This window comes from Capsicum annuum, chromosome 12, assembly GCF_002878395.1.
Source record: "Capsicum annuum cultivar UCD-10X-F1 chromosome 12, UCD10Xv1.1, whole genome shotgun sequence".
Taxonomy (NCBI): Eukaryota; Viridiplantae; Streptophyta; class Magnoliopsida; order Solanales; family Solanaceae; genus Capsicum; species Capsicum annuum.
In genome coordinates, this window is record NC_061122.1 from 86526609 (window position 1) to 86545162 (window position 18554).

General features: G+C 31.9%; 1 protein-coding gene across 1 annotated transcript; it reads left to right on the forward strand.

Moving 5' to 3' along the window:
• Positions 1-13806: 13806 nt before the first annotated feature.
• Positions 13807-15507, forward strand: LOC124889631. Its single transcript, XM_047401600.1, has 4 exons — positions 13807-13819; positions 14620-15117; positions 15327-15365; positions 15473-15507. The coding sequence occupies exons 1-4, from the start codon at positions 13807-13809 to the stop codon at positions 15505-15507; spliced, it is 585 nt and encodes a 194-aa protein (XP_047257556.1).
• Positions 15508-18554: the final 3047 nt, after the last annotated feature.

Sequence of the window (18554 nt, forward strand, 5' to 3'; positions counted from 1 at the left end):
ACAACATATACACACTATATATATACTACTTTAGAAAACATATACACGTGTATACTTTAAACTAGTTTAGGTGTACGCGCCTCGCGCGTGTAGATCACTTTAATGAGTTCAAACATTACACTAAATAGGATATTTGTTTAAATAATAAATATGAATACAATAATTAAATTCAATATCTTTTGAGTATGTAAAGATAGAGAATTTATTTATTAAACTTAACCTTTACACAATTAATTCTTCAAAGTTAACCGGCATTCATCTATGACCTATCAACTAAAATAAAATAATACAGTAGTGATCACAAAGTTTCGATTTTGATGAAAATAATTCTCGTCTAAGCGAAAACTTTGACCCTAAAGATGACTTGAATGAAAACAAAGAAGATACATATATACACACATTGAATTATATTAACATGACATACTTACAACAACTTCAAGATGCATATAAGAAAGCATCAACCTCAACTTCCGTGACAAAGCAAGAAGAAAGGAACATACATAAATGTGATATAGACCATACAGATATTGAGAATTATATTAATTAACTTGAAAAAAAAGTAATAAATATGCAAATTGAACCCAAATCCCATTTGTCTATGGACGAATTTATCTTTACCTTACGTAACAATTCATAGAATAATTTCATAAAGAAAAAAAGAAAGAAGACCGACTTACAAATTCAAGAGGTATATATCTTATTACGTATATTTATCAAAGTATTTTTTCAATAGAGTCCTATTTTAGGTGTATTTTTCTAGTTGCATAGTAGAAAAAAATATTAATTAATGTTTAGAAGTCACATATTTTTTAGGAGGTTTAGTTAATATAATAAAAATAATTAAATAATATATATATATATGATAAACTTCTAATTGATTTATAAGAGTAAATATTATAGCCCTAAGCCGTTTGTAGTACTTTTCCTGTTTTGTATTTACTAATTTTGGTTATTAAATATAAAGGAAACAAAAATATTTTTAACAGGTATAATATGGTAAACTTCTAATTAATTTATAAGCGTAGATATTAATACCCTAAACATAAAAGGATGGGGATTTGTTTGTAGTACTTTTCCTATTTCATATTTCCTAATTTTTAATTACTAAATATAGAGAAAATAAAAATAATTTTAAAAAGTATAATATCATCACGAGTGTAACATGTTATAACTAATATTTATAGAAATATTTTTTTTAATAGAATTCTATTTTAGGAGTATTTTTCTAGTTGAACGGTAGAAAGGAAATATTAGTTGATATTTAGGAGTCCCATATAATTTAGGAGGTTTAGTTAATATAATAAAAATAATTAAATAATAAATTGAAGAAAATAGCGAAAAGACAATTTTATCTAAAGAAGAGTCATTTAATGAAGAGTAAAAAGTTCAAATCACTTTTTTAATGGTCTTCACATTTTTAATATATTATAGATATATATCTACTTTAGAGTGTATACAAAATATGTACACTTACATATGTACGATATAATATATGTACTACTTTAAATAATATATATATACAACATATATACACTATATATATACTACTTTTTGAATACATATACACATGTATACATTAAATATATACTAGTTTAGAGTGTATAGAAAATATATACACATATATAAGTACAATACAATATATGTACTACTTTAAATAATATACACACAACATATACACACTATATATATACTACTTTAGAAAACATATACACATGTATACGTTAAATATATACTACTTTAGAGTCTATAGAAAATATATACACATATATACGTACGATATAATATATGTACTACTTTAAATAATATACATACAACATATATGCACTATATATATATACTACTTTAGAATACATATACATATGTATACATTAAATATATACTACTTTAGAGTGTATAGAAAATATATATACATATATACATAGGATATAATATATGTACTACTTTAAATAATATATATACAACATATATACACTATACATATACTACTTTAGAATACATATACACATGTATACATTAAATATATACTACTTTAGAGTGTATAGAAAATATATACACATATATACATACGATATAATATATGTACTACTTTAAATAATATACATACAACATATATACACGATATATATACTACTTTAGAAAACATATACACATGTATACGTTAAATATATATACTATTTTAGAGTCTATAGAAAATATATACTCATATAACATATATACACTACATATTATACTACTTTAAAAACATATACACATTAAATATATACTATTTTAATATATAAAAAATATATAGACATATATGTAGAATATATACTACTTAAAATATCACTTGAAAGTTGAAATAATATACATACAACCTATATACACTATATGCATATGTTAAATATATATAATTTAGAGTCTAGAGAAAATGTGCTACTTAATATAATAATACTTGAGGTTTTGAACTTAAAAGAAATTTAATTTTTCATTATGTGTATATATGTTTGTTATGTTTAATTGTCTATTACTTAGTGTAAAGTTTGATAGTAATATATTAAACTAAGTATTTAATTCAAACTAAAAATTCAATTTAAATGAAAAAAATTTAAAAAGTAAGGAGTGAATGAATGTTGTATTTTATTGATTGTGAAATGATTCAAAATTTATAATTTACATGAATAAAAAATCTACAAATTTTGAATCATTTTTTCTAACACATTCATGTTAATATTAACGGGAATTGACATAGGATAGTCAAAATCAATGGGGGCAAAACCATGCATTGGACTTGATTGTGCTGAGTTCTCCCTTGAAGTCATAGTTTCTTCAAGATTCTATTCGTTTTTCGGCTCCACCTCCATTCCTTGATTTCTCCGTTCCGCTCTAATCCAATCTCTAAGGCAAACTAGAATATTCATAGCATTGCTCTCCAATGAGTGTCGGTTGTCTCCAAGCTATTGTCGTCCCTGACTAAAAGCGCTCTTAGATGCAACAGTTGACATTGGAACATTCAATATATCTCTAGCTAATCTTGAAAGCACAGGATATTGTCCTTTATTATTTTTCTACCAATCCAACACGTTGATCCGTCATCTACTATCCTCTATCGACGTTCGAAGATAATACTTAAGCTCTTCCCGAGAAGTTGTTGTGTAAGTTTCCGCCTCAATGTTGTTCCGAATATTTAAATCATAAAAGTTATCAGGAAAACCACTATGTGCCGGCCTTTTAGAAGATGATGGCTCTTCGGGAGCATGAGGAGCGACAGTTGGAGTGATATTTGTCGGTACAGCTACATCAAGTAAATCGGCATAATGGTTATATAATTTTTCTATGTAAATATTCCCATCACTCATAGCCGTAAACAAATCTGGTTATTCTTCATCTTTAGATTCAGGTTCAACATTTATCTCTAAGTTAGAATAAATAATAGAACTAAAGTGGCACATAGTATTATATTTTATACATGAATTTAGTATAGCACCAACCAAGTAAATAGGGGGAATCGGATAAAAATATTTTTTAAATTTAGCAAACATAGCACTAACAGCTTCTTTGTAACCTTCTTTATTCTTATATTCTTTGAACAAAGAAGAAATATCGGCTATATATGCTAAAATGTTACAAACAGTGGGATAATAAGCACCAAAAAATTCAATCGTAGCTTTATAAAATTTTTCAAAAACTTAACAAGATCACCAATTATAGCCCAATCAGAATTATGTAGCATACATTCAGCCGATTCAGAAAATAAACCACAAAATTGGTTAAAAGTCATTGTAATAGAAACTTCATAAGCAAGACAAGTTTTTAAATAATCATACGTAGCATTCCATCTAGTATCACATTCTTCAGGCATAAATATCGGTCTAAGTCTATTTTGTTCACATTTAACTTTAAATTCTCTCTTTTCTTTTTCGATTATTTCCTTGAATAAAGCCAATAACAAGTCGGATCTTTTCAATATAAAGGTCAAAAAATTCAAGACCATCTTTTACAATTAAATTATATATATGACAAGCACACGTAACATGAAATATTTCAGGTAACGGCGGAGAGAGTTCAGCTTTTAACTTTTCAATAGCAGTCTTGTTGTTAGAAGAATTATCAAAAGCAATACATAAAATTTTTATTTCAATACCATAAAATTCTGCAACTTCATTAATAGATTCAGAAATAAATTCTCCAGTATGTCTACGATCTTCATCATACATAAAAGCTAGAATACGTTTTTTCATAACAAAATTACTATCTATCTAGTGACAAGTAATGGTTAAAAAATTATTTTTATTAACAGCACAATCAAGATCAGAAGTTAGAGTCATTCTACATTGAATATTTTTTAACAATGTAGATAAATAATAAACATATTGTGAATGAAGTCTAAAAATATTGGCCCGACAAGTACTTCTAGGAATACCATTAAACATAGGATTATAAATTGCTTGAATATAATGAATAAAAGCATTTGAAGAAGGAAAAGTGAAACAAATAACCCACAACTACTATTTTTGCTATTTCTTCCCGATCCCTCAATTTATTATAATTCTGAATTAACTGATCGGTTTTTTGGTTCATTCTACTTTGTGCTGGACCACCAACAACCTCACTACCTTTTGCAATACATAATTCTCTAGCGTGAATATCTCTTATATGTCTCATTAACGAACTCGTACCCCCTTGATTGCCTCCTCTTTTATGCCCATACATTTGTTGACAAATATTGCACTGCACCTTAGTTTGTCCTTCTATAGGTGTAAAAAATTTTCATGCAATACTAGTTTTTCTATAAGTTTTAGGAACAATGGGAGGACGGGGAGAAAGATTAACCGATTCAGATCTAACACTAGCATTTTCTACTGCGGGTGTTTTACCAATATTTTTATCATCTTCATCTAAACTAACCACATCTACTTCATTTTTTTTCTTCTATACTGTAATTTTCTTGAGCTTCTGCATAATCCATATCGTGAGCACCTACACCTACTTCTTTCTCAAAAGGTTGACTAAGCGGTACCTGAGGCACATGGGTATATCTACTACTTGAAATACCTCTACCGGAACTGCCACCAATTCATCTTTTACTACCACTACCACTTCCGGAATAATTTTTTTTGACACTTTTATCGATGTTTCTTAATTTATCCATAGTATTAATCAAACAAAAAAATATTCAAAATACACAAAAAATAAATATTCAACAATTAACACACTAATTGAAAATTAAAAGTAAGAGATGAAACGAAAGTACTAAATTTTGAAAGTATTCGAAAGTTGCGAATTTAAAAAACTTTCACTTGTATTTGTAATCGCAAAATTTAAAAATAAAATTGAACACTTTAGGAGATAATTAGTATATTTGAGAAAGAATGAGAATTGTATGGAAAATGATTTGAAAATGTAGAGTATTTTTTTGTAAAAATTTAAATTAAAAAGAACTTTTTTTAAAATATTTTGGGCCATATGGCCATTGTAACCTCCAAACAGTTATAAAGCCATTGGGCCCAACGGTCAGATTTTGATTAAATTTTTTTAAAAAAAATGGGTTGGGCTGGGCAACCAGTGGGCCTGGTCCGGGTTCATTACAGGCCGGGTCAGCCGTGCCCCAAAAAATAGCCCAGCCCGGGACCGACAGCCCTGTAGCCCGGCGGCTCATCGAGCCGGGTCAAACCGGGTCGGGTCATTTAATTGGGTCGGGTTTATCGGTGCCCGGCCCGTTTGACAGGCTTAGCTCAAATGAATAGTTTAGGACAGGTGTAGGTGGACCAAAAGCCCAATTAGATTAGGACAAGATTGATGGATTTGGGCTTACGAACCTAAGTTCTAATTCTCTCCTTTCTTCTTTACGTGTTATTTAATTTTAACTTTCTTAGAACTAGTTAAATTCTCCACTAAGTAGCCCATTTATTTCGCGCAAATTTTTTCTTAATCAATTTCTTTTTACAATCAATTTCCCTTTTTAAAGTTAGTCAAAAGAGGTTTTTTTTTCAAATGGTCCGGATAACCGCAAGTTAGTGGATACTCTTGGTGCCTTAACAACCTTCCAAGAGTATTAATATGGACCACTTACCCGAAATTCCAAATTTAAATGATTTTTTTCTGTTTTGAATCATTTAAGTAAAGGTTTTCTTAATTTTCCTAAATAAATTAAGTGGCAACTCTATTATCGAGATTAAAAACTTTTTTGAAAGCATTTGAAGTTGTGAAAAACCCAAAAGTCATTTCTCCGCAAAACACATAAAACAAAACTTTCTCCAGAAACCATTATTTTTGAAAGACATTCATCATATCAACACAGGTGCGGGTGTACCATTTACGATACGAGTTATAATACAACAATATAATACCCAGTGTAATCCCACAAGCGGGATTTTTTCTGGAAAATATAATAGATTTTTTTGTTATCTCTAAAAGATGGAAAGCTGAAGTTGAAAATCAGACAAGCCTAAAGATAAAATGTACGCAGTCCAATAATGGAGGAAAGTATGATAGTCAAAAGTTCAAAGCACTTTGCACTGAGAATGGGATTAGAATGATCAAGACAGTTTTCGAAACACCAGAACAAGTTGTTGTTGCACTTCATGCTTCATAACTGAACGTCAGAATAAAGGTTAAAAAGTTGATCCAACATTTCGCAACGGGCTTATGCTTTATAATTAAACTTCCTAGTTCTACAAAACAAACTGAAATTTATTTATAATGGTGATATCTGAGTATTATACCAGACGCCTGCGAGCTACTACCTCCCACTAAGCCAACTACCTACTAAATTTGTCCACCAAGACTTTACACAGACAGAATAAAACACCTAGCATTTTCTACTCAGCGGAACTTGAAAAGGGTTATATGTATTTTAGCTGTGTGTTAGGGCCTATAAGCTACATATTCATCAGAAATATTTTTTGATGACTTCTAAAGTTACGTTATTCATGATGCATATTGACATAATTCTAAAGCCATGTTATTCATGATGCCTGTTGATATAATTCAGCTTTTCATATCAGGTTGGCTTCATTATTCGTGGGGAATAATGTGGCTAAATTCTTAAGCATCATACTGGTGCAATAAACTTCAAGATTACCTTTTAAAGTGTAACAAAATTTCAGAGCACTTCATACTTGCATATATGTCAGCAGGGCTCAAATTTCGAGTGATATATAAACATAGCTAATAACGTATTTAAAATTCTTTTCTATATGCTATGAAAAAATAAACACACTCTTAATAATCTGAGACCTTTTAGACATGGCTCTAGTGAACCCTTTCCTTCCGTCTGCCATGACCTTTGTCGCCCATTCAATTAGAATTGGTAAATATAAATTTGTCAAGCCTTAAATAAATTAACCTTTCAATATTTGGAAACTATTGAACCTTAAACTTTCGACGATACCCGTAATGGCCTATTACTATAGTCATAGAAAAGTTATGACATATTTAAGACCATACATTAGACATTTGGTCTTAAACTCCGTGCCAAATCAAGCAAGCTATTTAAAATGAAAGAGTGTTACTTTGGTGCTCAAGTGTTAACATTTCATAAATCTTTTTTCTTTATTAGAATGCCATTCCCGTGGTATAATATTTGGTGTGCATTTATATCAGGTTAGAAAAATTCACCAAAAGAAGAAACTTGATGTCATTGTTGATAAAGATTTGAGGATCAATTATGATCGAATCGAGCTAGAAGAAATAGTCCAAGTTGCTCTGCTCTGCACACAATATCTTTAAGGTCACAGACCAAAAGTGTTTGAAATTTTGAATGCTTGAAGGTGATAGACTTGCAGAGAGGTGGGAAGCCTCCTAGAAATTAGATGGTAGTAACAAGTACGAAACGAAAGAGCTTTCCTCATCCAAAAGATTTTCAAATCTCATGGATGATTCTTTGTTGCTTGTACAAGCTATGGAGCTGTCTAGTACTAGGTGAGATAGCCATTTACATTCATAACTACGAAACGTAAAATTCATACGTAGAACTCTCAACAGATTTCTAGCTATAGGTAATTGATTAAACTATGTGGTGTTGTATAGTAATGAACCAGCGGTCGGGATCGGTGCTGATAATAAGGCACGGGTCCAAACACCAATCCGAACTCAACAACATATTTGATAGATAGGTAAAATATGGCAAATTTTATCAAAAAATAGAACACTAATATAACTCAGTTATAGAAGAACCCAAAAGGGGAATGCAAAATATGAAACATAATTGTAACGCCCCAAATCTGATACCCGAAATGTTACACAGTGCTCATGACCCTGAAGGACCACAAGCTAACCTATGACTAATATCTGTACCTGTATACTACATAAAATACTTTATAATGAGAAAACATGAACTGAAAGGCCATAAGATTCAAAATTGAGACATAGTATCTGATAAAAATATAATATCTGAAAGGGGTATGAAATATCCCAAAACAACTGAAATAAGCTATTTGAACATACTATAGTCTAGAAATCCTCTAAAACATGACTATCTAAATAAGGAGTTGATGGGACATGTCTCTAACTAACTCTAACTAATAAACTAATTACTAAGATAATAAAATAATGATCATGTCCTCGAAAGATGAGGACTCACTGCTAACTCTGACAGTTGAGACTGGAATCTACTGATGCTCTGGAGCTCGTGTCTCTGAACCTATGGTATAAGACACCATAGCACAAATGTGTCAGTACTCTGAATGCACTAGTATGTATGTGAGGTAGGCTGAATGCATGGGGTTCTTATGCATGAACAATTACAATAGCAGACTGACTATCATGAGTGTGAGAATACATGCATGAGACATAATAACTGACACAAATACTGTGATAACATGATTACTAAATTTGAATACTGATAACATGACATACTGATAACTGATATAATTGATAACATGAGCGACCGTATCTGACAGTCCTAAATCTAATGAAACTAGTTGAGTCCCGTACTATATCTGAGTTGACTGTATTTGACAGTCCTGAAATCTAAAGAACTATCTAAGTTCTATTACTGAGACTGATTGACTGTGTCTGACAGTCCTGATTCTGTAACATAAAACTGTGGGCAGTAGTTATCTAATCGACATGCCCCTAATATGCCATTATGGCTGAGTTGGGGTCCAATCTGTAACCCTAATTGGAAGGGTGTCAATACCACACCACTGGTAAGGACAAGATATGGGTGAACCTCATCTGATAGTGTCCCCGATAGAGAATGGTGGGACCCTTATCTGACAGTGCTTATCCACCTCATCAACCCTTATCAGAAAGTGTTGATGTCTAAACCTATGCTAGCTACAGAGTTCTGGAATGCAAGGCTGACTTTTAAAAATCACACCTTCATTTGATAGTGTGTGTTCCCGTCCTTGGGTTTACTCGGTGCTAATTCCTACTCCCATCTGAATAGACTCTGAACATGATTTACTGAACTGAACATGGGCTGAGTTACTGAATTTCGTTGACTGATGGAATGCTACTAATATCTAACAACTAACTGAGTTCATGAGATCATGGAGATTTTCTAAGTCATAAGACTGTCTGAAGTCTAAGGATTCATAGCTTAACTGAGAGTATTGTGAAAACATGACATGGCTCTAGGAACACAGCTAATTTTTCGAGTACGAGTACCCCCAGGACTTGATGGAAGGAAACTGAACAAGCATAACTTACTTGAACATATAACTAACATCATAATCCATAATACATTTATAGAAGCATTTCATCAAAACATGTGATAGGCATAACTTGTACATACGGGGGGATTTCATGGTATCATGCTAGTTAGGCACTTTTCCTTCATCTAGGCATTTAATCAAACATATTGTAGGCATGGTACATGTAAACATCATTGTACAATAATTAAACATCATGGTTCAATTTTAGTTTCATCATTCAAGGGTTTAGTCATAGGTTTGCATGAATCTATATCTATAATAATTTAACCCACATAGAATTTATCACCTTACATGGAGTAGAATTCAATTTCTCATTATCCACATGAACCAGAACAACCCAATCATGAAATTCATAAGAAAATCCATAAAACTTAAATTTAGAAAAGGGATTCTTGGGCTTCATGGACGAAAGGAGTTCATGAATGAACACTATGCATACCTTGGTTCATAAATATATGAAGATTGACGCTGAATTTTCTATGAAAAGCCCTAGGTTATTCTTAAGAGGTTTTTGAGAGAAGAGAGTGTATTTTGGGTGAAAAGTGGCTGAATCACATGTTAAAGGGCTTAAATAGGGGTGGGAAATTGACCCTTTTAACCCTGGACGGGTCTTGTAATTTTAATAAAAATTTTCCGAATTGGACCCCTGGCACGACGCGGCGCTATCGCGTCGTGTCACTGAAATTTGACAATTAGGAAACTGAGGGATGGAGCGACGCAGAGCCATAGCGTTTCCCCTTCTTTTGCGACCTGGAACTTTGGCGCGATGTAGAGAAAATCGTGCTGAGACACTGGAAAAGGACAATTGCCATTTTAGCTTATGGCGTGGTGTGCTACTGACCAATATGGCGTTGTTTTACGAGAGGAACTTAAAATAGTCATAACTTCTTACCTGGTTATCGGGTTTAGGCAAATTTTATATCGATGGAAAGCTTATTGAATTTCCCACATGACAAATAGTGAAAATCTTAAAAATACCATGTGTACAAAAGTGGATTCATCTTTCAAAGAAAGATCCTGATATTTTTTGAGATGATTTCAAGCTAGGAAAAGGTACGGGGTATTACAATAATATATTGAGGCATCAAGAATTCAGCCAATGATCTGTTGAAAGAATACAAAGAAGAAAATAATAAGAAGTTAAGTTTAGAAAAACATACCTGAGAGGACGAGCATAGAAGAAGAGATGGTGAAAGAAGTAGAAGAACCCAGATAAGAACAATGTAATAATGCAAATGAGAGATTGAGCAGAAAAGCGCAAAAATAAGTAACATAGGTTAAAAGGTAATATATGATTAAATAATATTATATAAAGGACATAATTGAAAAAAAATCTTGGAATACCACCAAATCGATGGTTCTCTATGGTTACCAAACCATGAAAAGATATCATACCATACCATGTCTTTTGGAAAACAATCAAAAAAAAATATTGATTCCTTTGTAACCATACCATAATTGAAGAGGAGTGTTATCAGACCGCTACAAATACAATTTCTGTAACTGCTTTTGACTTTGCTCTATCAGAAAGCTCAAAGATCCCAAAAGAGCCTTTGTGTATATTATTTCATTTTAGCCATTCGATCCTTCCTAATTTCAAAATGAACAACGTAGATGTGTCAAAGTAGATCCAACAAATGGTCTTATTCATCCGCCAAGAAGCAGAGGAGAAGGCTAATGAGATATCCATTTCCTCTGAAGAAGTAAAATTGGATTCCTTCCATCCCAATTTATTTGATAATTATCAAATTTTGGGATTCAAACAAGTGTATTTTTTTATAGTAATTTTTTATAACGTGTTTTACGTTACTTGTTATGTAGTTTTCTAAGACTCGAGAAATTCGAATGTGACACATAATTGGAACTTGGAAGTTAATTTACCTTATAATATAGTGAGTTACTTGGCTGTGATTTTTTGTTGTTAGGAATTCAATATTGAGAAGTTGCAACTAGTGGAAGTGAAGAAGAACAAGATCAGGCAAGAATATGAGAGCAATGAGAAGCAAGTTAACGTTCATAAGGAAATGTCATTTCACTTTGTTTCTCATAATTATGAGATTTATCCAATTTGTTTATAAATGTTAGTGGTCGTTTGGTACGCAGGATGAGTTAGGTATTCCATTATGAATTAAGCATGGTTAAATTTATTCTCAGTGTTTAGGGAAGCGTGATGCAAAAAAAAAAAAGCAACAAGGCTCTGCAATTATGCGATGCGTGATGTGATGCGACCGCATCATTGAAGTGAAGCGCAATTTAATAAAAAAATACCTATAGAGCATTCAAATAGTAAGTTATAACTGAAAACACCACAATTACTATATAATCAACAATAAAGATAGTATATTTAATCAAAAGTGCTAATGAAACACCAACAAATTAGTTTCACAAAAAATACATGCGACTTTATTCTTATTGGTCTCACTTGCCCTTTTACTATATTTCAAAGCCGGATCAGACATTTTTAAATTGTTGTAAAGAAAACATAAAAAATAAATCATATAAAAATCACAATTAAAAGAAAAAATATAAAGCAGAGCATTGGTTGAAAAAAATAGAGCAGTAGTGAAGAACAAAAACAGGGCATCGGATGAAAGACTATCACTGTAAAAAAAATAAAGTATAAGAAGTAGCAGCAGCAGCAGCTCTGTCGAAAAAATACAATTTTAGTGGAGAAAAAAAAATAGAGCACCGGTTGAAAATTCAAAAAAAAAAAAAAAAGGTATCAGTGTATGAAAAAAATAGAGTAAAGAAGAAAAAGAAAGAAGGAGAAGAAGGAGAAAAAGGATGAAGAAAGAAGAAGAAAAAACTCACGTATTGGTACTTGGTCGCAGTTTAGTAGAGAAAGAGTTGTTGCAGCGCAGCTTCAGTGGAGAAGTGGAGAAGAGAGAAGCAGGCCAAAAAAAATCCTAAGATTTTTAATTGATCTTTTCTTAAACTTCTGACCCTTTTTTTTTTAATTTAAAAATTGCCCATAAAAAAATTCACTTCCAACCCTTTTTTAATTTAAAAATTGCCCAAAAATAAAAAAAAATCCATAATGCGATCACATCACATCACACAATAGGGTTTGATGCACCCGCAATTCTCAGATTGCACCGCATCAAAGATGCGACTCTTTGGAAGCCCACATCACATTGCATCAGCGCATAATGCGATGATGCGATCGTATCTCTGAACACTGTTTATACCTTCAATCAAAACAAAGTATAAGTTTAATCCTGGATATGTCAACCAACTTGGTATTATTACAGGATTACAGTTCCAGGACTATAATCCCCGGATAACTTTGTCCGTGATCAAACAACCCCTTCAAGTTAACTATCAAAAACACATCTAAAACTATCACTTTTTTGCGACTCCCATACCACAACAATCCATTGTTCCCTTTAACTACCTAAAGTATCACTCCATTTGTATTAAAACACACCTCGATGCTTAGTTGACCAATGTTTGTTCCCAATTAATAACGGAGACGTATAGGTCAACTCTGCATTAAGGTGTGTTTCGATACAAAGGGAGTGATAGTTTAGGTAGTTAAAGAAAACAATGGATTTTTGAGGTATGACACTCGCGGAAAGGTGGTAAATTACATGTGTTCTTGACCATTAACTTTAAATGTCATTCTGTGTAAAACAGATAAGTTCAAAAATTCTAACTGAATGTGCACTGTGCAGTGAAGTTGATCTTTTTTTGTTTAATTTTTTATTTTATGTTTGAGATTTCCATATTGCTCACCAAGTGATAGTAAAATGAGGTTATAGCAGATTTTCAAAAGTTGATGTACTATAATAAATAGCTATTATGTGTAAATTTCTATGGCTCACATATAATTAATTTATTTGCTGGTTTAATAATAATTGAATAAGTCAAATCCTAAATCTGTATGGAAAAGTTACCTAGTAGGATTAAACTACTGACTAATCTGTTAGTAGGATGATTACTGACTCTTAGTAGGATAATTACTGCTATTAGTGGGATAATTATTATATTCCATAATCACGTTGATGGAACATGAAAAACTTAACTGTTTATTCCCTATATTATAAAAGGGGTCCTCTCTCTATCGAAAAGATAATAAGTTCCATCAAAATTATTCTAAAAGTAAGGTAAAGAGAGAGAAACATAAAGTAAAGTGTGCTTCCGCTAATTTCTGCCAACAAGAAAAACAATGGAGAATTCAGGTAAGTGTTTTTACTGAATTACTGTTATATGAAAATCATTAAGTTCAACGTTACTGAATAATTGATAGGAACATATAATTGATTGTTTAAGTCGTACAATCTGTTAAATCCATACATGTTGTTACTGTTATTAGTGTTGTTGGCTTAATGAATCACATGAAATTTAGTAATATTAATGTTATTAATAATCACATTTGTTATCATGTCACGAAAACAACTCTTTGTTGTTAGATTGTAGTATTCAAAAATAAAATTTATTGTTCTTAATGTGACTTGGAATTATATATGTAAGATTCATTAATCACCAAAGTGGTCGAATCTTTATGAAATTAATTTCAAAATAACGATTAAATTTTAATTAATAGCCCATTAATCGTGATGCTTATAAATGATGTACCAATTATGGGTAAATTAAAATTTTAGTTATAAGACATTTGTGGATCACCCAAAGGTTAATTATTTGTTCGTATGACCAATAAATATTAAGGAGATAATTTTGATGTATCGTTAATTTTATTTATCTATCCAAATATAATAAATATTATTAATTGATGCATTAAACATTATCGATTTGTGTTAAATATACTTCTAAGCATCATTATGTTTAAAGTTGTATTTTGATGTTTCGCCCAAAGGAGAACATCAATATACATTCAAGAAACTAGATTATTCCTGAATTTGATAATGTGTATAAACTCGTAACTCAAAGTATTAATAAATGAGCTTGTTTTACTTGCAGCACTTGCCCTTCATTCGCACTCTGCCTCTGTTACAACTTTTAATGGACTTAACTTTTTCAGATTGGTGCAAACAGATCAAATCCCATCTTGGGGTTTTAGATCTTGATGTTGCACTTTACTCTGAGAAGCCAACTGCTATTACTAAAGCTAGCAGTGGTGAAGAAAATTCCTATTATAAGCATTGGGATCGGTCTAACAAATTGGGCTTAATGTTCATGCGAATGAATATTGCGGGCAACATTAAGACTACTCTTCCCAAAACTAAAAATGCAAAAGAATTTCTGAAACTTGTGGAAGAGTCTTTCCAAACTGCTGATAAGTCTCTTGTTGGGACACTAATGGGTACTTTGACCACCATGAAGTTTGATGGTTCGCGTACTATGCATGAACATGTCATTGAAATGACAAACATAGCAGCAAGACTTAAGTCATTGGGAATGAAAGTGGAACAGAATTTCCTTGTGCAGTTCATCATCAACTCATTACCGTCTGAGTATGGTCCTTTCCAAATGAACTACAACACTATGAAAGACAAATGGAACATGCATGAATTGAATGGTATGCTAGTTCAAGAGTAAACAAGGCTGAAGAATCAAGGAACCCACTCCATTAATTTTGTAAATCATTAAGAAGCTAAAAAGAAAGGAAAGAAGCATGGTAAGGGACAACAGAAACAACTTAATGTTAACAAGTCCTCATCTTAAGTACGTAAGAAAGGAAACAAGATTGGAAAGTGTTATTTCTGTGGAAAATCTGGACACTTTCAGAAAGATTACCTGAAACTAAGGCATGGTTTGAGAAGAAAGGTAAGTCTTGTGCTTTTACATATCTTGAATCAAATTTAACTAAAGTTTCTTATAATACTTGGTGGATTGACTCTAGTTGTACTGTTCATATTTCTAATACTATGCAGGGATTTCTTACAATCCAAACCATAAACAAGAATGAAAGATTTGTTTACATGGGGAATAGAGTGAAAGGTCCAGTTGAAGCTGTCGGGACTTATCGTCTGATTCTCGATACTGGGCGTCACTTAGATTTAGCTGAAACTTATTATGTTCCTTCTCTTTTGAGAAATTTAGTTTCTTTGTCTAAGTTAGATAAGACTGGATATTTCTTTAATTTTGGTAATGGATGTTTTAGTTTGTTTAAACATAATTATCTCATTGGTACTGATACTCTTTGTGATAACTTATACAAACTGAATTTTGATAATTTGTTTTCCAAAACACTCTTAACTCTGCATCATAATGTTGAAACCAAATGAAGTTTGGTGAATGAACAATCCGCTTACTTGTGGCATAAACGTTTAGGTCACATAACTAAAGAAAGACTGGAAAGATTAGTTAAGAATGAAAATTTTTCCAGCTTTAGATTTTACTGACCTTAATATTTTGTAGATTGTATTATAGGAAAACAAACAAAACACACAAAGAAAGGAGCCATAAGAAACACACAGCTTCTTAAAATTATACACACTGATTTATGTGGTCCTTTTGATATTATATCTTTCAATAAATACAAATATTTTATAACTTTAATTGATGAATTTTCACGTTATGGATATATCTATTTGTCGCATGAAAAATCTCAAGAGATTAATGACTTAGAGGTATTTATTACTGAGGTTGAAAGACAAATAGATTAAAAGGTGAAAATAATCAGGTCTGATAGAGGTGGTGAATATTATGGAAGATCTGATGAAAGTGGAAAACACCCAGGTCCATTTGCTAAATTCCTTGAAAAGTGTGGCATATGTGATCAATACACAATGCCTGGCACATCACACCAAAATGATATGGTAGAAAGGAATTTCATATATTAATAGATATGGTTAGAAGTATGTTAAGTAATTCAAATTTACCTCCTTCGTTATGGATGTATGCTTTAAGGACTGCCATTTACTTGCTAAATAGGGTTCCTAGTAAAGCAGTTCCAAAGACACCTTTTGAATTGTGGACTGGTAGAAAACCTAGTTTAAGGAACCTACATAGTTGGGATTGCCCGGCAGAAGTTAGAGTATACAATCCACAAGAAAAGAAACTGGATTCAAGAGCAATCAGTGGTTTCTTCATTGGTTATCTACAAAAATCAAAAGGGTATAGATTTTATTGTCCTAATCATAGTACGAGAATAGTTGAAACTGGAAATCCTAGGTTCATTGAGAATGGCGAAGTTAGTGGTAGTGAAGAACCACGTAATGTGGAAATTAAAGAAGTTAGGGTGAGAATTCCTCTATCGTGTACTTCTTTTAAATTTGTTGTTCCTGAAGTTGTTGCACAACAAAGTAATCAACAAAAACAATAAATTATGCTCCTACTAATGAAGCCATAATTGATGAACCTGTAGTAGATGAACCACAAGAAGTAGCATCAATAAGATTTCAAAGACAAAGAAGATCTGTTATTTCTGATGATTATTTGGTATGTCTACATGAGTCAAAAACTGACTTGGGAATCGATAATGATTCAGTTTCATTTTCACAAGTCATTGAAAGTAACAATTCTGATAAATGGATAAATGCTATGAAAGACGAGTTAAAATCTATGGAACAGAATGAAGTTTGGAACCTTGTTGAATTACCCAAAGGTCGCAAAAGACTTGGGTATAAATAGGTCTTTAAGACCAAACGCGACTCAACTGGCAATATCGAACGTCACAAGGCCAGACTTGTTGCCAAAGGTTTCACTCAAAATGATGGTATTGACTATAAAGAGACGTTTTCACCTATCTCTAGAAAATATTCACTCAGAATTATAATGGCCTTGGTAGCTCATTATGACTTAGAGAGCTACATCAAATGGATGTAAAAATAGCCTTTCTGAATGAAAATTTGGAGGAAGAAGTTTATATGAATCAACATGAGGGGTTTTCTATTAAAGGAAAGGAACACATGATGTGTAAACTTAAAAAGTCAATATACGAACTTAAGCAAGCTTTCCGACAATGGTATCTTAAGTTTAATGAAATGATTGTCACCTTTGGATTTAAAGAAAACACTATTGATCGGTGTATATATCTGAAGGTCAGTGGGAGTAAGTTTATTATTTTAGTCTTGTATGTTGATGAAATCTTGCTTGCTACTAATGATCTTGGTTTGTTGCACGATACCAAGAAATATCTCTCTGACAACTTTGAAATGAAAGATATGGATTAGGCATCCTACTTGATTGGAATAGAAACATTTTGAGATAGATCACAAGGATTGTTGGGATTGTCTCAGAAAACCTATATTAATAAGGTATTAGAGAGATTTAGAATGGAAAAATGCTCATCAAGTCCTATTCTAATTTATAAAGGAGATAAGTTTAGTCTCAATCAATGTCTAAAGAATGACTTAGAACGAAAGCAAATGAAAGATATTCCTTATGCATCAATAGTTGGGAGTCTAATGTATGCCCAAACATGTACAAGACCAGACATCAGTTTTGCTGTTGGTATGCTGGGCCGATATCAAAGTAATCCAGTAATGGATCATTGGAAGGCTACAAAGAAAGTGTTGTGATACTTACAAGGAATGAAAGATCATATGCTCACTTATAGAAGATCTGATCATCTAGATGTGGTTGGATATTTAGATTCAGATTATGTTGGTTGTGTGGATACAAGAAAATCTATATTTGGATATTTGTTTCTGTTAGCTGGAGGAGAAATATACTGGAAGAGTGCAAAGAAGTCTGTTATAGCTACATCCACTATGGAAGCTGAGTTTGTGGCATGCTTTAAGGCCACAGTCCAGGCTAATTGGCTGCGGAATTTTATTTTAGGACTTGGACTAGTCGATAATATAGCCAGGCCGCTGAAAATTTATTGTGATAATATCGCCATAGTTTTCTTCTTTAAAAATGATAAGTATTCGAAAGGCTCTAAGCATATGGAATTGAAATACTTTTCGGTTAAAGAAGAAGTCCAGAAACATAAAGTGTCAATTGAACATATTAGCACCAAGTGTGTTTTTTTTTAGCCGTACACAGTTTATACTCTTGGGGGCTAGG